At 43.7% G+C, this 25,286-nt stretch overlaps 1 protein-coding gene across 2 annotated transcripts in view; it reads left to right on the plus strand.

Moving 5' to 3' along the window:
- Positions 1 to 25,286, plus strand: part of LOC137327949 (alpha-1,3-mannosyl-glycoprotein 4-beta-N-acetylglucosaminyltransferase B-like) — a 281,525-nt gene that overhangs the window by 117,769 nt on the left and 138,470 nt on the right. For both annotated transcript variants that reach the window (XM_067993941.1, XM_067993951.1), the window contains exon 3: positions 12,031 to 12,171. In XM_067993941.1, the coding sequence (XP_067850042.1) occupies positions 12,031 to 12,171 (141 nt within the window). The remainder of the gene's footprint in view (positions 1 to 12,030; positions 12,172 to 25,286) is intronic.

Consider the following 25,286-nt stretch of genomic DNA (forward strand, 5'->3'; position numbering starts at 1 on the left):
TGGAAGGAGTACCCAGGGAAGGAATCATTGATCGTGCCATCAAGCACTATTGCCTATTCACCAACAATCATCGATGCTCAGTTCTGCTTCCGCTGGAACCGCTAAGCTGCATGGCCACGGATGGCATCTAGGTTTGGGTTGGTAGGTAACATCCACGTTACCTAAGTTTCAGTTAATGACTATCTCGAATAAGAGAAAGCCCAGCCATCTCCCCTTGATCTTCAATGGCACCGCCATTGTCAAATCCCTCATCATTGCCATCTTGGAGGTCATTATTGCCCAAAAGATGAACTGGATCAGTCACTGGATTCAATATCCATCCCCTCCAACACCAGCAAATTGTATATATTTTTTTATTTTTATTCGTTCATGGGATGTGGGCGTCGCTGGCGAGGCCAGCATTTATTGCCCATCCCTAATTGCCCTTGAGAAGGTGGTGGTGAGCCGCCTTCTTGAACCGCTGCAGTCCGTGTGGTGAAGGTTCTTCCACAGTGCTGTTAGGAAGGGAGTTCCAGGATTTTGACACAGCGATGATGAAGGAACGGCGATATATTTCCAAGTCGGGATGGTGTGTGACTTGGAGGGGAACGTGCAGGTGGTGTTGTTCCTATGTACCTGCTGCTCTTGTCCTCCTAGGTGGTAGAGGTCGCGGGTTTGGGAGGTGCTGTCGAAGAAGCCTTGGCGAGTTGCTGCAGTGCATCCTGTGGATGGTACACACTGCAGCCACAGTACGCCGGTGGTGAAGGGAGTGAATGTTTAGGGTGGTGGATGGGATGCCAATCAAGCGGGCTGCTTTATCCTGGATGGTGTCGAGCTTCTTGAGTGTTGTTGGAGCTGCACTCATCCAGGCAAGTGGAGAGTATTCCATCACACTCCTGACTTGTGCCTTGTAGATGGTGGAAAGGCTTTGGGGAATCGGGAGGTGAGTCACTCGCCGCAGAATATCCAGCCTCTGACCTGCTCTCGTAGCCACAGAATTTATATGGCTGGTCCAGTTAAGTTTCTGGTCAATGATGACCTCTAGAATGTTGACGGTGGGGGATTCGGCGATGGTAATGCCGTTGAATGTCAAGGGGAGGTGTTTAGACTCTCTCTTGTTGGAGATGGTCATTGCCTGGCACTTGTCTGGTGCAAATGTTACTTGCCACTTATCAGCCCAAGCCTAGATGATGTCCAGGTCTTGCTGCATGCGGGCACGGACTGCTTCATTACCTGAGGGGTTGCAAATGGAACTGAACACTATGCAATCATCAGCGAACATCCCCATTTTTGACTTTATGATGGAGGGAAGGTCATTGATGAAGCAGCTGAAGATGGTTGGGCCTAGGAAACTGCCCTGAGGAACTCCTGCAGCAGTGGCCTGGGGCTGAGATAATTGGCCTCCAACAACCACTACCATCTTCCTTTGTGCTAGGTATGACTCCAGCCACTGGAGAGTTTTCCCCCTGATTCCCATTGACTTCAATTTTACTAGGGCTCCTTGGTGCCACACTCGGTCAAATGCTGCCTTGATGTCAAGGGCAGTCACTCTCACCTCACCTCTGGAATTTAGCTCTTTTGTCCATGTTTGGACCAAGACTGTAATGACGTCTGGAGCCGAGTGGTCCTGGCGGAACCCAAACTGAGCATCGGTGAGCAGGTTATTGGTGAGTAAGTGCCACTTGATAGCACTGTCGACGACACCTTCCATCACTTTGCTGATGATTGAGAGTAGACTGATGGGGCGGTAATTGGCCAGATTGGATTTGTCCTGCTTTTTGTGAACAGGACATACCTGGGCAATTTTCCACATTGTCGGGTAGATGCCAGTGTTGTAACTGTACTGGAACAGCTTGGCTAGAGGTGCAGCTAGTTCTGGATCACAAGTCTTCAGCACTGCAGCCGGGATGTTGGTGGGGCCCATAGCCTTTGCTGTATCCAGTGCACTCAGCCGTTTCTTGATATCACGTGGAGTGAATTGAATTGGCTGAAGACTGGCTTCTGTGATAGTGGGGATATCGGGAGGAGGCCGAGATGGATAATCCACTCGACACTTCTGGCTGAAGATGGTTGCAAACACTTCAGCCTTGTCTTTTGCACTCACGTGCTGGACTCCGCCATCATTGAGGATGGGGATGTTTACAGAGCCTCCTCTTCCGGTTAGTTGTTTAATTGTCCACCACCATTCACGACTGGATGTGGCAGGACTGCAGAACTTTGATTTGATCCGTTGGTTGTGGAATCGCTTAGCTCTGTCTATAGCATGTTGCATCCACTGTTTAGCATGCATGTAGTCGTGAGTTGTAGCTTCACCAGGTTGGCACCTCATTTTTAGGTACACTTGGTGCTGTATGTTTAACCTACAGGATGCCATGCAGCAGCTCACCAAGATTTCTTCAACAACACCTCTCCCACTGCAACCTCCATCACCGAGAAGGACAAAAGCAGCTATGTCATCACCTCTAAGTTTCCATCCAACTCACACACTATCCTGACATAGACATATATCGCTGGGTTAGTGTCCTGGAATTCCCTACATAACACTAGTGTGGGACATCAGCACAAGGACTGTGACAGTTTAAGGTGTTGACCGGAGGTCACCGGTTACGGTTACTGGCTTAGTACAAAGAGAAGAGTCAATTCTCTCTTAACTCTCAATTCACTTTATTCACGCCGTTAGGTCATATACATATAGCTTATAAGTCTGGTTAGATATAGGCATGCAGTTTACACCAGGTTATACAGTTTTATACCCAAACTAAGATCTAAACGCATACCCGCTAGGTTTCTCTGACACTCCCTGAGTGATCAGAGCTGACGCTGTCTTTCGACGTCGTCTCTACGTCCCTGACGTAGGGTCTTCCACTTCCGCGATGGTTGGTCTCTGGAGTCTTCGCTCTGGCTCCACGCCCCAGATTCTTCATTCTTATTCCGAATCTTATCTCTTCAAGCTGTGCTGTCTCTCTATTTCGTTGGTTTAGGCTTCCTCGGTTACCCTGTGTCTTCTCCTCATTGGTTCTGTCCCAAGTACTTAGGTAGCATTACCTCATTACTCCTTTTCTAAATAAGGACTTGTGTCTTATCACATTTCCTTTGTCTTTCACAAAACTTAGATCATTCAAACCGGTTCCAGCCAACTCAGGTCAGTGACTGAACTCAGGTTACTTCAGTTCAAATGTTGTTCCTGCCTGCGTGTATCAGCAGCTGACATCTCAGGTTACTTTCTGCAGCCCCTAGCCAACAAAGGAGAAAGTCCACCTCCACCGTCTCAGGGCAACTGGAGATGAGCAACAATAGACAGCATCACTCACATCCTGATAACAAATAAAAATAAGGTTCATAGCTGATTGTTCATGTTATTAATTCTGCAGCTTTAATGAATGGCCTTTGGTGTGGTTGTTAAAAGATAAAGAAAGAAATACTTGCATTTATATCGCAATTTCATGACCCCAGGAGGTCCCATAGCTCTTTACAACCAATTAAGTACTTTTGAAGGGTAGTCACTATGTAATAGCTCTTGTAATTTCGGACAGCTTCAAGAAATAGTAAATTAGGGGTTAACGAGCATGCCTAGTGACTTCCAAAAACAATTAAAAATGCAGTAATTTCCAGGCTATGGAAATATTGCTCACTCAAGGAAATAGGAATGAATTCCCATTATACAAGGATACAGGATAATCTGGAAGGACAGAAAAATCAGCAGAGGAGTAAGGAAACGGTACGTGTTCAGTATAATTTGGAAATTAAAGAAGCTGATTGACTGTTTAGCAGAAGACACAAAACAAAGTAGTCTAGCTTGAGTTAACAAGAAGACAAGAGGGCAGGATTAACAAAGGAGGTCTGTTACAGGTATCTCAAGCAGAAAAAAATGAGGGAAGATTTCTGCTGTTTGCTATTTATAGCGAAACCGTAAACACCTTCTTTATACACCGATGAATGATTTCTTATAGCTACCAGCAAAAATCTTCAGCCATCATGAGATAAGAATGGTGCGTAAAGACAATGGGGGGGGGCAACATAAACAATAATGCGGGATTGACAATTTGTAACATATAGTACACAGAAGAAATCTTCCCCCAGTTGAATGGATGACTTCAGTTAACCAAATATAAACTGTGAATGCCCAAACTAAGGTGAGGCAATAAAGTCAGATTCTTTTTGACCCGGTGTTTTACAAACCCCACTCAGGAGTTTCATTTCCTCTAGCAGGATTAATGATTGCATTTAAAGTAGTGCACCAAGAATTTTATGTGGACTCCTTAACCAATGTGCTACCAGAGGAAATTAACCCCCAAGTAGTAATTTCCATTAACATCTAGGGGGAAGGTATCCTCTGTTATTTTAAGATGAATCATAGATGAAGTCAGGAGCATTTCCTCTATTTACCCCACTAAATCTGCTCTCAGCACCAGCACCATGATCTTATGTGGGCAGCTTATGCTTATTCACTTGTAGTTTCTGATGGAACTTTAGTTGTTTTGGCATCCAAGATGGCGTCTTTGATGCGCACGCACTTTTCCTGCGATCCGTGCGCCAGACGCCATGTTGCTATAGGAGTTTGCGCAGGTGCAGATAATGAACGCTGGAATCATGTAAAGTAGGGAGAAAATGGCTTCAATCAGTGTGCAACGCTGATTTAAAGTGATAAGTCCCAAAATGGTGTCTTGCACTCAACTCAACGCACCGTCTTAACCCCGACCATCTGAATGTGTCTTAGAGTGCATGGAGAACCCCCCAACCGGCGCTATTTAAAGGGACCATGCAGGATTTACAGGTTAGTGGCGGGATTATTGCCTCTGGCTGCCGAGACATTTGTAACTGTTTTTGGAGGTCTCCTAGACTTGAATACTAGGATGCGGGGATATAGCCTAACATTTAGAGCCAGGACGTGCAGGAATGAAGTCAGGAAATGCTTCTACATGCAAAGAGTGGGAGACGTTTGAAACGCTCTTCTGCAGATGGCACTTGATGCTAGCTCACTTGTGAATGTTAAATCTGAGATTGATAGATTTCTGTGAACCAAGAGTATTAAGGGATATGGGGCTAAGACGGGTATATGGAGTTAGGTCACAGGTCCACCATGATCTCATTGAATGGTGGAACAGGCTCGAGGGGCTAAATGCCACGGCCACTTGCTGCCTCTTGATAGGCGCCAACTTCTCCTGCAAGAAAGCAGGACGTGTGCCTGGCTGATGTGCCTGTCATGGTTGAATAGCTGCCAGTGTGTGTGGCCTGTGATTTGTGGGTGGGCGGCTTGAAACAGTAGTAATGTGTAAGAGTGAGAGGAAGCATCTGATTGGAAGAGTTGAGTACTGATGGAAAGAGTTTATTTGTATGTGGGGGGACGGGGGGTGTAGTGCGTGATGCAGTTGGTAGGAGACGCCACTTGACAGTTGACCTCACTCACGTTGAGCACTCATGTCAAAGCATTGAACTTCTTCCTGCACTGCATCCATGTTCGTGATGCTGTGCGCCTGGCATTGACTTCGTCCCCCGCTGCCTCCCACTGCCTTTTGAGTATATGCCTCTTGCCCCCCACCCCCACCTCCGGATATAGGATGTCTCTCCTTCTGTCCTCCCCTTGTACCCAAGGTCTCTAGTGCATCAGCAGAGAACCTTGGTGCATGCACTCTCACAGGCCTGGTAGCAACTCAGATCAGCAGATTGGTGAGGTCTGGTGTGCAGATTGGAGGATGTGTGATTTAGTAGTGCGCAACCTTTATTCAATGTTTTAACATAACTCATCAGTGTGTAAACATAGGATGGGATCTGCATCTGTGTTTTACATGTGCAACGTCTGATCTCTGTTCAGATTCCGTGCAGACAGTAGACTGTTATTTTCAGCAAATAACAGGTACCAGCTACCTTTAAGAGATTTCTAAGAAACATCCTCCCTTTAAGAGATTGAGCTCCATCTGGTGGTGTAAAGTGTGTATTGCATTGATTCCACGTGCAAGTTAGCCTAGAAATAGTCTTATTTCTAGGCTATCTTGTACCGTTGGTATTATGTCCTCTTTTTCCATGTGAAAATGGGTACAAAGTATTTATTTAACATGTTTGCCATTTCCTTATTGTCCATTATAGTCTCACCTGCACTTGTCTTTAATGAGCCCAAACTTACAGGCATAAAACAGATGCAATAGATCCAGTCTCAGGGACCAACGTCCTGCACCCCAAGGACACCTGAAAATCGTCCAAACCAAAATTGAGTCGGGCCATTTCTCAAACAGCCTTGGTGGCCACCTAAAACAGGCACTAGGTGCCTTCAATGTGTAAATGAGGAGCCTACTGTTCGTAGGTTTATCCAGTAATATTTCAGCCCACTTTACTGCAGTCAATTCATTTCTTATCCCTTCAAAGTTTGCTCTACTAAAATTTGAAAACCCTGGTTTGTGACTCTCCTTTCTCCCTCTCAAACCTAACATCAAATTCAATCATATTATGGTCACTATTCCCAAGATGTTCCCTTACCATCAGATTGTTCTGGTTCGTTACTCATCACTAAATCTAGAACGGCCTGTTCCCTTGACGATTCTAAAGCATATGTTCCGAGAAAATTACCCTGAATGCATTCTTGAAATTCATTGTATTTTACTTCTTGAGCTGTTCTGCTTCTCCCAGTTTGTGAAAATTAAAATCTCCTATTATAACCACATTGTTTTTCTTCTTACATCACTGGCCTCTATATTTATACATCCCCCACTACGTCACTACTATCAGCAGGTCTGTCGACAACTCCTACCAGAGTCTTGCATACTTTGCTGTTCCATAATTCTGCCCATTGTGTTTCCACCGTCAGTTTACCCTAACTGTAATCCATTCTTTCTACTGCATAATTGTGTTTCCCAATTTCCCTGTCCTTTCTAAAGATTTTACAGCCTGGAATATTTAGCTGTCAATCATGCCAGGTCTCTGTAATCACTGTTACATCATACCTTTTAAGCTGAATTTGTGCTTCTAACTTCTTGTTTTATTTCTGTGTTACATGTATTTGTGTACACAACTTTTATTTAGGTAACTACCTCCACCCTGCCCAAATGCCCAGCTGGTCTTTATTTGGTCTTTACAGTATGGATTTTCCCTTCCCACCCCTAATTACCTTAAATCTCCTCCCTCTTCTGCCCTATCTGCAAGGATGTAGGTTCCTCTCTGGTTTAGGTCTAGCCTTCCCTGACCCCAAATGTGGTCCCAGTGTCCCGGGAACCTAAAATCTTCCCTTATATACCACCCTTCCAGCCACATGTTGACAATCCTAATCTTTCTCTCTGTCTAGTCTAGCGCATGGCACTTGGAGCAATCCAGAGATTATTACTCTCGAGGTTCTGCTCCTTCATAAAGCACTTAATTCCTTGAAATCCCTTTGCAGAACCTCAAACCTACTCCTATGTATGCAATGGTTCCCACATGGACCATGACCTCTGGCTGCTCGCATTCCCATTCTAGAATCTTTTGTATTCATTCCATGATGTCCCGAATCCTAGCACCTGAGAAACAACAAACCATTCCGGACTCGGGATCACGTCCACAAAAGAAACTATCTAGCTTCTGATCATAGAATCTCCCACAATCATTGCTCCTGTATACTTACTACCTGTACTGTTGACCCCATGGGTAGCCACTTGCTGCTCAGTACCTTGTAGTCGCTCATGGTTACCCTCCTCAGTGTCACCCTTTTTGCCCATATCACTGATGCCTAAACAGGCATGCCTATTAGACAAATCCCGCTCCACAGACAATTCCCTTTCTACCCTCAACTGTCGTTCCCGGCCCTGTCTGCCGATGATCATCCTGTCTTCTTTACTGGCATCTCTACTCCTAGCAACTTGTGCGGTGTCCACCTTCTGGAACACCAGCTGCAGTAAACTTTCTCCCTCCCAAATGGTGTGGAGTGTGTCCGGCTGACTCTCGAGCTGTGCAGCTTCTTGCTTCGTACACTTCATGCATATGTATTCATCCTGCATGGCATGAGAGTCCAGGCAGGTCCACATCATGCAGTTTGTACACATCACTCTAGACTCCAATCCTGCCATACCTTTTCATAAATTTAATCCAGCAGAGAATCTTTTTAAGTTATTGTTCATCGAATTATTTCTATTACTTATTCTAAATTATTATTATTATTACCCACTCTCTGGAGCTTAGAAGAATGAGGGGTGATCTCATTGAAACATGTAAGATTCTGAGAGGGCTTGACAGGGTAGATGCTGAGAGATTGTTTCCCCTGGCTGGAGAGTCTAGAACTAGGGGGCATAGTCTCAGGATAAGGGGTTGGCCATTTAGGACTGAGGTGAGGAGAAATTTCTTCACTCAGAGGATTGTGAATCTTTGGAATTCTCTACCCCAGAGGGCTGTGGATGTTCAGTCATTGAGTATATTCAAGACTGAGATAGATAGATTTTTGGACACTAAGGGAATCAAAGGATATGGGGATCGGGTGGGAAAGTGGAGTTGAGGTTGGAGATCAACCATGATCTTATTGAATGGCAGAGCAGGCTAGAGGGACCGTATGGCCTACTCCTGCTCCTATTTCTTATGTTCTTACTCTATGAAGCCATTCTATAGTAAAAACTATAAATTAGAGCTTAGCTGAATAACTACTTAAATAATATTTAGCTTTATCTGTCTGCCACTCATTGAATGGCTCTAATTAATAAGACACAGTAGTGGAAAAAATAGATCTCTGTCTTAGAAATCAGGCTTTTGGTGTCTTGATTACAGTCTGTGAGTTAGACATATTAATGTTACTGATTGGATTACACTATATCAATCAATTTCAGCAGTAAAAGGATTCATCCGGCGGTCTCTCTCTCTCTCTCTCGCTCAGACGCCAATCTCAATTCGACTCCTCAATCTCCTCAGGCGCCGCCTCTCTCTCTCACTAGGTTTGGCCTTACAATCCTGCAGGCCCTGGTCTCTCATTCAGACTTACTTTCTGTTTCTCAATACTAACGTATCTTAGTTTTAATTTTTCCCATTTTAAAGGCTGCTTTCGTGGCCTGGACCTTTTTATGGGGCCCACTTGCACCCTTCTGGAGGCCAGTATGCTTCAGCTGACTTACTGTCCAATCTCCAGTCTTACAGGTCCCATATGGGCTGGGGAAGCAGCACTCCCAGCGTAGGGAGCCCCAGTTGTCACTCCTGTTCCCTCTGACACGGTTGGCCATGTAAGTTATGGGTGGAGGATCCATCCATTGCGAGGCCAAGCACAATGAGTCCCGGCCTTTTTCCAAGCTGTTCTGCTGGATACCCAGTGGAGTTATGGCGAGAGTCTAATGGAGTGGTTGAAGAAATAGATCCCCATTGTTTTTATTAAGCAAATTGTTTGGTTTAATTTGCATAAGTGTTGTACAAAAGACAATTAGTACCTTATCTATTTTGCTTCAGTCCCCCAAAAGGTGGATAGACTTTATGGGTTGGTACTTGCCTTAATCCTTTTACTGCTGAAATTGATTGATATAGTGTAATCCAATCAGTAACATTAATATGTCTAACTCACAGACTGTAATCAAGACACCAAAAGCCTGATTTCTAAGACAGAGATCTATTTTTTCCACTACTGTGTCTTATTAATTAGAGCCATTCAATGAATTTTAACTGTCACCAAAGAAAGCATCAGAACTCAAGCCATAATCTCACTTCTTCTCCCCACCCCTATCCTGTCCCTGTTTAGCTTTGGACTTTGCAAAAAAAATAGCCAAACGGGTTATATATTCCAAATCTTCCTGTGCTTCACACAGTACTAAAGATTGGACATTCTAAGTTTCTCTTTGGCTGACCATGTTTCATTGCAGCCATAGCCAGCCGTAGAGATTCCTGGACGGAGTTGAGTTTTTACAGCCAAACTTGGGAAAATGCAAGTGTTCGCCTGTCTGAAGCCATAGTCTCAGACTGCTCATCATTGGCAGCTGCAGTGACTCTTCTGCAATGGTGCATAGGTATGTGTTTGTGTTTGTAGTGTTTGTTTTTGGATATGAGCTGTGATAGTGATGTGGTGCAGCTGGAAATGATTGATAAGAACAGGTGTCTCACAAAATTGACGACTCTTGGTTAAAAACACTCTAACACAGGAAGGAAACAGAGCCACGTCTTAGACTGTGCTGCCACAAGCAGTCTTTTTAAAATATAAATGGTACTTTCTGGTTTGCAGCTGAAGCTGGAAATTCTTTGCTGCCTATATGCCTTTTACAGATACAAAAGGGAAACCTGCTTGCAATTCTTTTACCAGAGTGGGACGGAGGGAGGAAGGAAGAGAATCCTCCTGAATCAGTCAGAAGTTCCATTTATGTTAGGTTAAGTACCATGCTAGTGCTGCTAGCTCCTGACAACTGGGTCTTGTCCAGCAGGAGGCAACCCCAAAGTAAAGTTGCAGGTTTAATTTCGGCTGCAGGCCAGGAAGATCCAAATTATGAAAGCAGCACAAGCGGCTGAATTCCTCCCACATTCTACAACATAGAAGCTGGCTTTCAACGTATGTTGCACAAGATTGTTTTCCTTGTCACAGATCAGTAATGAGCTGAACAAAGTGAATGCTTCTATACAGACAGTATTTTGCCAAAGGCCTCAAACACCTTTCAATAGTAGACACAGCCTTCATCATTAGCAGTGAAATACCAGTAAAATTTGGGAGTGGCCGACCTAGAAATTTGATGTTGCTGTGCCTGTTCTTCAAGCGCAAAACAAGTACCTAAGCATTCAATACAGCCGGTTATGGGCACTCATTATGTGCGGGATGTGCACTGCCTGCCATATCGGATTGGGCTGCTCTGTAGGCATCGAGGGAGTAACACGGAGCTATTTAAAGGGCTAATTAAAATATTTAAATAAGGGTCCTACACTTGTTGCTTCACCGCATTGCAGGATTCCCCAGGGTGCAAGGTGCCATAGACTGCACTCACATTGCCTTGTGTGCTCCCCATCACCAGCCTGGCATCTTTCTGAATAGAGAGGGGTTCCATTCCCTTAGTATTCAGCATTTTTTGTGACCACATGTAGCGCATCATGCAGGTCCCTGCCCGGTTTCTTGGCAGCGGTCATGATTCATTTATCCTGCGCCAGTCCTCTGTGCCGCCTTTGTTCCAACCAGACCATCAAGTTACAGGCTGGCTACTGGATGACAAATGTTATCCTCTTCAGACTTGGCTCCATGACTCCTGTCAGAACCCTGGGCACAGTTGCAGAGGAGGCCAACAACGGGAGCCATGCTGCCACAAGGAACATCATCGAGCAAACAATCGGCTTCTGCTATCTGAACTGTTCTGGAGGAGCTTTGCAGTACCCCCCTGAGCAGTTATCCAGATTTGTGCCTGTTGTCATGAATTTGCACAAAACTATTATTTAACGTAACAGAATTCTACAGTGCTTTTTAACATTTCAGCACTACAGACTTTCAGTTATTTGGCATTTTGCACATTTACATTCCACTGTGTTTCTCAGGAATCACTATGGAAGAGCCTGCAGCTTTACATAACCTGCAGCTCCCAGCAGAGCATTATTTGTAGAAACGATTATGCTTTGTGTGACACTAAATGCGAAATTGCAGCAGCAACAAATTGCTAAAGAAAGAACTTGCCTTTATATAGCACCTTTCACATCCTCAGGATATCCCAAAGCACTCCGCAGCCAATGAATTGCTTTTGAAGTGTAGTTACTGCTGTTATGTGGGCAAACGTGGCAACTCATTTCACACAGCAAGGTTGCACAAACAGGAAATGAGATGAATGGCCAATTAATGTGTTGCTGGTTGAACGAGGAATGTTGGCCAAGATATCAGGAGAGCTTCTTGCTCTTCTTCAAGTAGTGCTATGGGATTTTTTACATCCAACTAAACAGGCAAACAGGGCCTCAGTGTAAAACTTCATCCAAAATACAGCACCTCTACCAATTAAGCAGCCTATATTATGTGCTAAAGTCCTGAAGCAGGGCTTGAACCCACGTCCTACTAAAAACTGTGCTCAGCTAACACAGATACTGCAAACTGTTAGAGTATCTCAATCTAGAAAATAAGAATGGTTGCACGTAGCATTTGTTTAACATTTGTTTCCCTGATTTCAGATGCAATGAAGATGAAAGCATTAAACCTTACCAGAAAGCATAATGTTCAGCCATCAAATATCTTCTATTACCTTCCTCATCTGATGTCTAATGAGGACAGCCTTCATCCAAAATTACTGATAGGACAGGGAAGGACCGGAGGTAAGAAACAACCAGGAACATTTAAAACTGCTGCCTAAAATGACCAGATTTTAAACATACTATAAAATACTCTCTCTAATGTGTCAGTCTGAATGGTTACCTTAAATGTCTGCATTTAAAGGTATGATTTTCATTTTTTCCTGTGGTACTTGAAACAGTTCAGCATTTAAAAGTTGTCTCCTTTTCTCAAGTTTTTTTTTAAAACTCTCCCTTTTTCGTCTCCCAGAATACTGCAGCCAGACAACTGCTGCTTCCACTTAGGTCAGGATGGTCAAAGCCTTGGATTTTTGCATGACTGGCAGCACAATTCAAATGTAAAAGAAAAAAAGAAAGACTTGCATTTATATAGCACCTTTCACGACCTCAGGGCATCCCAAAGTGATTTACAGCCATTTAAGTACTTTTGGAGTGTAGTCACTGTTGTAATGTAGGAAGCGCGGCAGCCAATTTGCACACAGCAAGTCCCACAAACAACAATGTAATAATGGCAAAATAATCTGTTTTCGTGTGTTATTTAAAGGATAAATATTGGCCAGGATACCAGAGAGAGCTCCCCAGTTCTTCTTCAAGATAGTGCCATAGGATCTTTTACGTCCACTTGAGAGGGTTTAACTTCTCATCAGAAAGACGGCACCTCCGACAGTGCAGCACTCCCTCAGTACTGCACTGGAGTGTCAGCCTAGATTCTGTGCTCAAGTCCCTGAAGCCACAAACGTCTGATATAGCAACCCTTGCTGAGATCAGTTAAGTCAGCACAGACTACTAACTTTGACTGTAATTATATACTTTTTTAATCCTGCTGGCATGAAACGTTAATGGACCTCAGTAACACAGTTGCCCTTCCATTTCTCACTCTTCAGTTTCAGGCTTGAGTGTGACTCTAATAACCCATTTTATAGTTGCAAAAGGAGGTCAGATTCATTCTGAAATTCAACCTCAACTCAATATTATAAACGACCCAAACTTTAGTTCTGCATTGTCACTGGGATCAATGAACGAGGCACACATTGGTCTTATGTCTCACTCCGGGATCAATTTTACTTCATGCGATGCCAGATTATATACAAACATATTAACGTACAAAAATAAAAGACAGGTAAAGGCCAGCTGGTCCATCGAGCCTGTCTTATATTGCCACGGTAAGACTTCTACACACTATCACCCTTAGCTGCCCCATCCACCACTCATCAGTTACATAATCTCCTGGGAGAAGCAAAAAACCTAACCCCAATTTAGGAAAAAACTCTGAGAAATTCCTCTCTGACCCCCACAAAGGCCGTGAAACAGGTTCCACGGTAACTGGGAGACATGTCCCATAATATCATTGCACATGCCGACAACTTGTTGGCGAGGTCGACAACTCTCTGTGAAAAGAAATACCTCCTAGCATCTAACCTTGTTCAATGCTTACTTAACTTATACTTATATCCCCTGGATCTCGATAACCTATCTGCTTTAAAAGCCTATCTACATGGACTAATCCTTTCATTATTTTAAAATCAAATCCTTTCATTATTTTAAAGACCTCAATCATATTTCCTCAAAGTCTGTGCTTTTCAAGAGTCAAACACTCCAGCTCTCTGCTTCGATCATGGTAACTAAAGGTCCTTAAACTAGGTATCAGTCTAGTGGCCCTTCTCTAAATTCACCATGTGAGGGAACCAAAACTGGAAGCAGTATTCTAAATGAGGCCTTGAACAGGGATGGAATAGTATTTCTTGCTTTATATTTAATCATCCTGGCAATACATTCTAACGCATGATGTTAACAGGATGGAAACAGCCCAACCAAGATAAGTTTAGAATTAGTTTTGCGGGGCCCAAAGGCACAGGAGTGATATTGGGAGGCCTCAATCTGGCGAGCTGCGTTGAGACACCCATGTGGCCCACCGCAGCTCGCTGCTTCGATGTTAATGAGGTCGGTGCTTCAAAATCGCGGCCGCTTCTTCGCCGCAGATATGTGCGAGCAGCTGGCGCGCTCTGCCGGCGGGCGCCCAAAAGTTAAAATCAACACCTATTTGCTTTGGCAGTAGCCTCACGGCACTGGTCGTTGACCTTCAATGATTCATGCACCATAACACCCAGGCCCATTTCCCACTCAGCAGCCTTGATCATGCAGGGTGTACACATGCTTGACGTTGCCCCTACCCAAGAAGAAGAAGAAGGGCTTGCATTTACATAGCGCCTTTTACGACCTCAGGACATTCCAAATGAAGTGCTGAAGTGTAGTCACTGTTGTAATGTAGGGAAATAAGGTAGCCCCCAAGTGCATAATGCTGCATTTATCTATATTAAAGGATACCTCCCGTCACATCTAATATAAAATGGCAACTTAACTTGCATTGCAATTCCCTGCTACTTCTTTATTTATATATCAGTTCTGTTATAATACATTGAGAACTTAAATAGAAAGCAAACCAAGTGTATTGATTCAATACTTCTTCAAGGGGTAGGATTAGATCAAGCATTTCTACACAGAATCGTAGAAAGGTTACAGCACGGAAAGAGGCCATTCGGCCCATTGAGTCAACGCCGGCTCTATGCAAGAGCAATCCAGCCAGTCCCAATCACCTGCCCTTTCCCCATAGCCCTGCAATTTTTTTCCTTTCAAGTACTTATCCAGTTCCCTTTTGAAGGCCATGATTGAATCTGCCTCCACCACCTCCTTGGGTAGTGCATTCCAGATCCTAACCACTCGCTGTGTAAAGAAGTTTTTCCTCATGTCGCCTTTGGTTCTTTTGCCAATCACCTTAAATCTATGTCCTCTGGTCCTGGACTCTTCCGCCAATGGGAACAGTTTCTCTCTATCTACTCTATGTAGACCCTTCATAATTTTGAATACCTCTATCAAATCTCCTCACAACCATCCCTGTTCCAAGGAGAACAACCCCAGCTTCTCCAGTCTATCCACGTAACTAAAGTCCCTCATCCCTGGAATCATTCCAGTAAATCTCTTCTGCACCCTCTTTAAGGCCTTCACATCTTTCCTAAAGTGCAGTGCCCAGAACTGAACACAATACTCCAGTTGTGGCCGAACCAGTATTTTATAAAGGTTCATCATGACTGCCATACTTTTGTACTCTATGCCTCTATTTATAAAGCCCAAGATCCCGTATATTTTTTAACTGCTTTCTCAAACTGCCCTGCCACCTACAACGATTTGTGTACATATACCCCCAGATCTCTCTGTTCCTCTGCCCCTTTTAGAGTTGTGCCCTCTCATTTATATTGCCTTTCCTCGTTCTTCCTACCAAAATGTATCACTTCGCATCTTTCTGTATTAAATTTCATCTGTCACGTGTCTGCCCATGCCACCAGTCTGTCTATATCCTCTTGAAGTATATCACTATCCCCCTCACTGTTTACTACTCTACCAAGTTTTTTGTCATCTGCAAATTTTGAAATTGTGCCCTGTACACCTAAGTCCAAGTCATTAATATATATCAAGAAGTGGTCCCAGCATCGACCCCTGGGGAGCACCACTGTACACCTCCCTCCAGTCCGAAAAACAACCGTTCACCACTGTTCTCTGCTCCTGTCCCTTAGCCAATTCTGTATCCATGTTGCTACTGCCCCCTTTATTCCATGGGTCGCAATCTTGTCTACCATGCAGCACTTTATCAAACGCCTTTTGCTACCCTTTCTGTTACCTCATCAAAAAACTCTTATCAGGTTAGTTAAACATGATTTGCCTTTAACAAATCCGTGCTGGATTTCCCTAATCAATCCACCCTCATCGAAGTGACTATTAATTCTGTCCTGGATTTTCATTTCTAAAAGTTTCCCCACCACTGAGGTTAAACTGACTGGCCTATAGTTGCTGGGTTTATCCTTACACCCTTTTTTGAACAAGAGTGTAACATTTGCAATTCTCCAGTCCTCTGGCACCAACCCATATCTACTGATGTTTGGAAGATTATGGCCAGTACCTCCGCAATTTCCACCCTTACGTCCCTCAGCAACCTAGGATGCATCCCATCCGGACCGGGTGACTTATCTACTTTAAGTACAGCTAGCCTTTCAAGTACCTCTTCTTTATCAATTTTTAGCTTATCCAATATCTCAACTATATCTTCCTGTACTGAGACTCTGGCAGCATCTTCTTCCTTGGTAAAGACAGATGCAAAGTATTCATTTAGTACCTCGGCCATCCCCTCTCTCCATGAGTAGATCCTCCTTTATGGTCCCTAATCGGCCCTGCCCCTCCTCTTACTACCCGTTTACTGTTTACACGTCTGTAGGAGATTTTTGGATTCCCTTTTATATTGGCCGCCAGTCTATTCTCATATTCTCTCTTTGCCCCTCTTATTTCCTTTTTCACTTCTCCTCTGAACTTTCTATATTCTGCCTGGTTCTCACTTGTGGTATCAACCTGACATCTGTCATACGCCCTTTTTATCCGTTTCATCTTACTCACTATCTCTTTTGTCATCCAAGGAGCTCTGGCTTTAGTTGCCCTACCTTTCTCCCTCGTGCCTAGACTGTACCCGAACCATCTCCTCTTGCATTGCTTAATTGCATGACACATGACACATGAGTAAACCTTACCTAAAGAGTGTGTGCTTTTTCTTTGTATCTTAACTTCCAGGTAACCTAAGTAAGCTGCTAGATATGCCATTTGAAATGATCTAATTCATATTTGATAACGCTCATATCACAACAAAATAAAGACAGGAAGACCAAAGAAAAAGTGTGATACAGATTTAAAGATTGTTTGGTTTGAGTATAACTAAAAGAGTTGCTCTGAGGCTGCTTTTTTCTTACCTCATAATGTTGACTTTATTGAGTGGAATAAACAGAGTCATAGGCACAGCTCATCTATCTGTCCTCCCGCCTGTGATGGCTGAGCAGAATGTGAAGAGCTATTAAATCCTATTTACTGCCTGCACTGTCTGACCTCTAATGGACCACAATCACACCGTGACACTTGCTTATCGAGAAAAGCTGACCTCATCACATTTTAGAAACATAGAAACATAGGTACAGGAGTAGACCATTCAGTCCCTTGAGCCTGGTCCTCCATTCAATTAAATCATGTCTGATCTGTACCTCAACTCCATTTACCCGCCTTTGTTCCATATCCCTCGATGCCCTTATCTGACAAAAATCTATCAATCTCAGTCTTGAAAATTTCAAATGACCCTGCACCACAGCCTCAGCCTTTTGGGAGTTCCAGAATTCCACTGCCCTTTCTGTGGAAAAAGTACTTCCTGTTTAGCTGCTTTTATATTGGGTTAAGCGGGGTCCTTGGGCCACTGGTTTCTGATACGCAGGTTTCACAGAGACAGTGACAACCCCAGACTAAACTTGCCAGATACATTAAGGCTGGTTGTGGGGAACATCAAGCAAAGAAGCAGTAGAAGCAGCTTTTCTCTCCCAACTGTGTAGTATACCGGCAGCAAAATGATATCTGGCTGGATGGCTGTCAGCAAAGCAGCGTCTTGATGATCTGTTGTTGCCAGAAGACTATCAAGTCAGCTAGTCAGCTGGTATTCATAGTATCATGGTATGTTACAGCACTGAAGGAGGCCATTCGGCCCATCATGCCCATGCCGGCTCTTTGAAAGAGCTATCCAATTAGTCCCACTCCCCGCAATATCCCCATAATTCTGTGAATTTTTTCCCTTCAAGTATTTATCTAATTTCCTTGTGAATCTGCTTCCACCACCTTTTCAGACAATGCATTCCAGATCATAACAACTCTCTGTGTAAAAAAATGTTTCCTCATGTCACCTCTGGTTCTTTTGCCAATCACCTTAAATCTGTGTCTTCTGATTACTGACTCTCCTTCCGCCACTGGAAACAGATTCTCCTTATTTACTCTATCAAAACCGTTCATGATTTTGAACACCTCTATCAAATCTCCTCTTAACCTTCTCTGCTCTAAGGAGAACAATCCCAGCTTCTCTGATCTCTTCACATAACTGAAGTCCCTTATCTCTGGTACCATTCTAGAAAATCTCTTCTGCATCTCCTCTAAGACCTTGACATCCTTCCTAAAGTGTGGTGCCCAGAATTGAACACAATACTCCAGCTGGCACCTAACCAGTGTTTTATAAAGGTTTAGCATAACTTCCTTGCTTTTGTACTCTATAGCTCTATTAACAAAGCCCAGGATCCCATATGCTTTTTAACAGCCTTCTCAACTTGTTCTGCCACCTTCAAAGATTTGTGTACATACACCCCAGGTTTCTCTGTTCCTGTACCTCCTTTAAAATTATACCATTTAGTTTATATTGTCTCCCCTCATTCTTCCTACCAAAATGTATCACTTCACACTTCTCTGCATTAAGTTTCATCTGCAAAGTGTCTGTCCATTTCACTAGTTTGTCTATGTCCTCCTCAAGTCTGTTACTATCCTCCACATTGTTTACTACATTCCTGAGTTTCGTGCCATCTGCAAACCTTGAAATTATACTCTGTATACAAAAGTCCAGGTCATTAATGTATATCAAAAAGAGCAGTGGGGAACACCACTGTATACTTTGCTGCCGTCTGGAAAACAATAGTTCGCCACAATTCTCTGCTTTCTGTCCCTTAGCCAGTTTTGTATCCACGCTGCCACTGTCCCTTTAATCCCATGGGCTTTAATTTTGCTAACAAGTCTATTATGTGGTACTTTATGAAATGGCCTTTTGAAAGTCTATAGACACAACATCAACTGCACTATCCTCATCAACCCTCTTCATTACTTCATCAAAGAACTCAATCAAGTTAGTCAAACACGATCCCTTTAACAAATCCGTGCTGACTTTCATTTATTAGCCCATACTTTTCCAAGTGCCAATTATTTTTGTCCCAGATTATCGTCACTAAAGGTTTCCCCAGCACCGACGTTAGGCTGACTGGCCTGTAATTGTCATGTTTATCCCTCTCCCCTTTTTTTGAACAGGACTGTAACATTTGCAATTCTCCAGTCCTCTGGCACCGCCCCCATATCTAAGGAGGATTGGAAGATTGTGGGCAGAGCCTCCACAATTTCTACCCTTACTACTCTCAGTAACCTAGGATGCATCCCATCTGGACCGAGCGACTTTTCTACTTTGAGCACTGCCAACCTTTTAAGTACCTCATCTTTATCTATTTTTATCCTATCCAATATCGCTATTACCTCCTCATTTACTGCTACATTGGTAGCATTCTCTTCTCTAGCAAAGGCCGATATGAAGTATTCATTTAGTACCTCAGCCATACCCTCTGCCTCCACAAGAAGATTTTCTTTTTTGTCTCAAATCGGTCCCATGCTTCCTTTGACTACCCTTTTACTATTTGTATGTTTATAAAAGACTTTTTGGTTCTCTTTTGTGTGAGCTGCTAATCTATTCTCCTACTTTCTCTTTGCCTTTTTATTCCCTTTTTTAGGTCTCCACTGTACTTTCTGTATTTAGCTTGGATCTCTACTGTATTATGAACCTTACATTTGTCGTAAGCCTCCTTTTTCAGTTTCATTTTAATCTCTATATCTTTAGTTGTCCAGGGAGCTCCAGCTTTGGATGCCCTTCCTTTCCCCCTTGTCTACTCTGTACCTGAACCTTCTCCTCCTTGAAGGCCGCCCATTGTTCAATTACTGTTTTGCCTACCATTATTTGATTTCAATCTACCTGGGCAAGATCCCTTTTTAATTCATTCCCTAGAACTAGACACAGCACTGCTACCTTTCTCATTTGGCTGAAAATGCACAAATCAAGAAATTTCTCTTTTACACATTTCAGGAATTCCTTCCCCTCTTTGCCATTTACACTGTTACTATCCCAGTCTATATTAGGATAATTGAAGTCTCCCATTATCACTACTCTATAGTTCTTGCATCTTTCTGTAATTTGCCTGCAAATTTGCTCCTCTATCTCCTTCCCATAATATTCACCCAGTAGCGTGATAGCTCCTCTACTGTTCCTTAATTCTAACCACATAGATTCTGTCTTTAACCCATCATCCCTTTCCAGTGCTATAATTGTCTCTTTGATCAATACTCCTTTCCTATCTTTCCTGAATACCTTGTAGCCAGGAATATTAAGTACCTAATCCACCCCTTCTTTGAGCTAGATCTCTGTTATTGCCACTGTATCATAGTCCCATGTGGCGACTTGTGCCTGTAGCTCACCAACCTTATTTACCCCGCTACGTGCATTTACGCAATGCACTCCAAACTCATCTTAGACTGCCTCACATTTGCCCCCTGTTTGTTCCCTCCTATTTCTGAACTATTCTTTACTCTGGTGCTATTTGTCTCTCCCAGTCCTCTGCGCACCTTGTTTCTCCTTTCTAATATTTCATTCTGGCGCTTATCACTTTGCCAAATTACTTTGAATCTTCCCCCACAGCACTATTAACGTTCCCGCTCTGTTGAGGTGCAACCCGTCGGTGTTGACATTTTTACTTTGATGTCTCAGTGGATAAATGCACCACCCAATATGGTGCTGAGCCACAGACCAGGAAGGTCCCAGGTTCAATACCTGGTCTGTTTTTAGCTCACGTCTCTTAAGGCCCTCTTAAGTCACAAGGGTGTTTGCTTCACCAATTCCCCTAGCTTAGGTCTCAATGCAGCCAGCAGCAATCCTGCTGTATTCACCAAATCCATCCTGGGAGGCCTGCTTTTTACCAGGTCTCCCAGATTTAGTGCATCAACAGGTTTACCTTGGGGTTACTGCCAGCTGTGCAAGCCCTGTGCTTCAGACATAGGCTGCTCAAATACCCCATTGACACCTGTATAAAATGGTCTTTAGATGGAGTAGCAGTCTCCATGATAGGGAGGGAACAGTAAACCAGGGTTCCAGTTTTTCATCACTGTTAGGTCATCCCAGTTGGAAAGTGTGTGCGTATAGCCCCAATTTTAACCTAACCCGCCCAGTGAGAATGGGACGTGTTCGGGTCGGACACACGTTTTACACCCCATCCGATTTTACTCTCCATTGAAGTCAATGGGGCATGAAATTGGCCAGGATGTGAAATGGGCATCACGTAACTGGTCTCTGTCTCAACCCATACATTTATTTTATAGACCTTTTCCCCTAATTCTCCCCCCTCCTCTCAGAGGATGCCCGGCGCCCGTATAACTGTACCCCAGCAAGAATTCAGGAAACAGAGAGAATATACAATTGGTGGCATGATGCCAGGTCTAGCTGCTCTGCCTAATGGCCAATCTGATATCCCTGGCATTCATCTTTCTCTTCTTCATCTTCTTGCATTGAAACCAGTGAGAGGGAGCAGTGAAAATAATTGAATGGCAGGGGGAGAAAACTGATCAGTGCAGCTTTATGGGATTCTATCCTGACTGGTGATAAATTGGCTGGCCTTTAATCTTCTCGCTGACAGTGAGGTGAGAGAAAACAGCAGTTTCACTGACTCCCTCATTAGCAGCTGAATTGCATTGCAAAGCATTTTGGCCAGCAGGAATGCAGTGGGAATCAGTCAAACAACCGTCTAATGCTTCAGGACCATTTTAAAAATAAAATCACTTGTTTGTTGAGCTAGAGACACTAGAATGAAAATTAAGGAAAAAACCTATAGGACTAAAAAAGAAATGACTGCACAAGGTGGGGAGGAGAGAAGCAGGAGTAGGAGACGCTCCATTCCACACACACACTGCCAGTAAGGTGACACAAGGGCCAACAGGTTTAAACAGTCAAATTTCAAGAGACTGAAGGAGTAATAAGCAATTTCACGCTCTGTTGGGAGACTTGCCCAATGACAGCACATATTGAAAATTCAGGTCGGAGGATATAGACTGCTGGGCAGCAAAGCTTCCCGTTGGAAGCACAAAGTTGGAAAGTCACCCCTTCAAACCGATATTGCAGGTCATAAAAAAACACAGCCAACTTTGTGATTCCCACAGTAAAACTGCTAGGCCTAGAAATTCTGGACCCCACACAGGATACTTACCCGGCGCACGAATGGTATGGTCCAAGGAGTGGTTGATCGGGGTGTGGGGGGGGGAGCAATCGGTGGCTAGGGGGTTGAGGAGTAGTGTCAGCTAGCAGCGGCCTGTGGGACCTAGGCCTGGTTCGGGGATCTTGGGGCTGGGAGGAGGGAAATCGGGGTGAGGGGGGAGCTTGGAGGTTGGGGCCGAAGATGAGGGGAGTTCAGGGAACCTAGAGGTCAGGGCTGGGGTGGGAGGGAGATCAGGTGTCAGGGATCGTGAAGGTCGGAGCTGGGGTGGGGCCGAGGAGCCTGAAGGTCGGGGGGAGGGGATTTCGGGAGGGAGGTTTAACTGGAAGAAACATTCCTACTTCTCCCAGCTTCACCTTCAGGTAAATAACTTACCTTTTTTTGTTGCAGGCGTTCTGCAGATGTGATTTTCCTGAGTGCAGCCAGTGATGGCGCTGTCTGCCTCAGAGCAAATCAATCTTGCAGCGGGGACCTCAAAAGCTCCTTATTTGCATATTCCTTCTTGTGAGTAAAGGACACGTCTTGTTTGTCCTTTCCCAATGTGGTGAGTGGTGCATTTTAGGTCGGAAGTGTGCGCTTGCTTCTTGCCCACCATTTTGGGGACTGAGGAGGCTGCATAGAGCCTGAAAAATGGGCGTTATCCTGCCCAATTTCTAGACCCTAGAGTTGTTAATCCTGCTCAGAGTTCATTTTAAAATAGAACACTTTTACCTTAGGAGTGGGAGAAACCTGTAAAAACAAAAATAATGGGAATAGTTTACTTGATATGAAGCTGATTTTGGTTGATTTGACTCTACCGTTAATTTCTCCATGGGATCTGGTGCCATTTTTGATCATTAACATTCCTATCATTTAAGTTGCTATGCCTCTTGTAGCTTGCATCTCTCTGTGACAGTCACTTCTGACCTTGCAGAAGATTACGGAAGTGCTTCAAACAAAAAAGAAACCAACTCCAGAATCCACTACCTCATTTCATTAAGAAACCAATTGACTGCAGGCCCCGTTGCAGGCTGTCCAAATAGTTAAAAATTTGCTGCTGTGGTGAAATCGAGGCAAGGAATTAACTCCAACTGTCAAGGATTCATAGGTGTCCTACATTAGCTACATTGTAATACATTCCATGCGTCTAAATTGATTCAAAATATTGATATAAAAACAGTAAATGCGGGAAATGTACAACAGGTCTGTCAGTATCTGTATAAAGAAAAGACTGAATATAACATTTCAGCTGCCTACCTTCATCAGACTGAAAGACACTGAGAATCTTTTATATCACTTAACTTTTCTATTTAGCAGTTTCCTGGTCATTTGACGCATTAAGTTCTTTTTAGTCATTGCTGTCTCTGTTAGTGCTCCCTCTCTCTCTTTCTCTCTGCTCCCCACTATTTCTCTCTATTTTTCCAAATTTACGAAAATACCTGTTTATCTCTTAGTCTTAGTCCGATGAAGGGTTCACACCTGAAAGGTCATAATCTGCCATTTCTCTTTACAGACTGAAGTCTAAATAAACAGACATTTTTGTAAGTTTGGAAAATACAAATAGTGGGGAGGAGAGAGAGCGAGGGGGTAATTTTGACTTTGAGTGATAGTGAGAAACATAGTGAGATATCAGATCAGATATTAAACATCTCTCCTGATTGAGATGAAATGCAAATGAAAATCGAGAAAGATGTATAACGGGCGGCTGAATCGCTATTGCTGGTTTTACACTATCGCTCAAAGTCAAAATTACCCCCCGAGAGAGAGCGCACCAACAGATACACCAATCACTGAGAGCAATTTAATGTGTTAAATGATCTGGAAACTGTTAAAAGAAAAGTTAGGTGATATAACAGATCCTCAGTGTCTTTCAGTCTAATGAAGGGCACACATTCAAAACATCATATTCTGTCTTCTCTTTTTACAGATACTGACAGACCTGCTGTGTATTCCAGCATATTACTGTTTTATTTCAGATTCTCAGCATTTGCACTTTTTCCTTTTTATTTCAAACATTGATGCTGCCTGTTGCTTTTGCTGCAACATCCATTCAAAAAATTATTAAATGAGCGAGATCTACAAAGTAACTTTCTGTAGTGAGAGAGTGTAATAAAGAAAGAAAAGACTTGCATTTATATGGCGCCTTTCACAATCTCAGGACGTCCCGAAGCACTTTACAGCCATTTAAGTACTTTTTGAAGTGTAGTCACTATTGCAATATAGGAAATGCAGCAGCTAATTTGCGCACAGCAAGGTCCCACAAACAGCAATAAGACCAGATAATCTGTCTTAGTGATGTTCATTGAAGGATAAATATTTGCCATGACACGGGGTGAACTCTCCTGCTCTTCTTCGAAAGGTGCCATGGGGTCTTTTACATCCACGTGAGAAGGCAGATGGGGCCCTCTGTTTAACGTCTCATCCAAAAGACTGCACCTCCGACAGTGCTGCACTGGAGTGTCAGCCTAGGTTTTGTGCTCAAGTCTCTGGAGTGGCACTTGAAGCCACAACTGTCTGACTCAGAGATAAGAGTGCTACCACTGAGCCACGCCTGACACCATAATGGACTGAAGATAATGCCTCCTTTACTTTGCGGCACTACCAATTTCAGCTACGATGCCATAAAGTTAATGAAGTACTGCTGCCCATGTAGGCCTAGAAATCCACCTACTGAGCCCACAGAGGCCAATAGAAATGCTGCTGCTAGAGGGCGAACTTGGGTTGGACGTATTCCTGGAGGTTTCATCACATGACCTTCCGCCTCCAACCGCCCACCCTCGCCAAACTGCCATTTTTCCCATTGCCAATACTTTTATAACTAATAAACAGAAGTGTTCAACAATGATGGAAAAAAAGCACACAATCTTTTTTCGTAATCCTATGATTTTCTCCTGAGTTGCTCACAGCAGTGTCCCGGAGATTAATCTTTAATTGTTGGGTTGGCGAACCTAATTCCAGCTCCACGGTGTAAAATGGGAAAATTCCAAAGCACTGTGTTGTATTTCAAAACTGCTCCTTGTGTTGGTACTGCATTACAACGAAGACATGAGTGTACATTGCACTCAATGATTTGAAGATAGCCACAGGTTGCCTCAAGTACCAAGGTACAAATGGCACCAGTGGAATTGGAGGGAGTGATACCCTCCTCGAGAGACAGTTTCACTGCACACTTCTAGAGTCAAAAGAATGTCATGGGAAAATGGCTGCCACCAGTGACACTTGTTCAGGTTCCTTTTCCACTGCTGGCCTGTA

Source organism: Heptranchias perlo, chromosome 1 (assembly GCF_035084215.1).
Source record: "Heptranchias perlo isolate sHepPer1 chromosome 1, sHepPer1.hap1, whole genome shotgun sequence".
Taxonomy (NCBI): Eukaryota; Metazoa; Chordata; class Chondrichthyes; order Hexanchiformes; family Hexanchidae; genus Heptranchias; species Heptranchias perlo.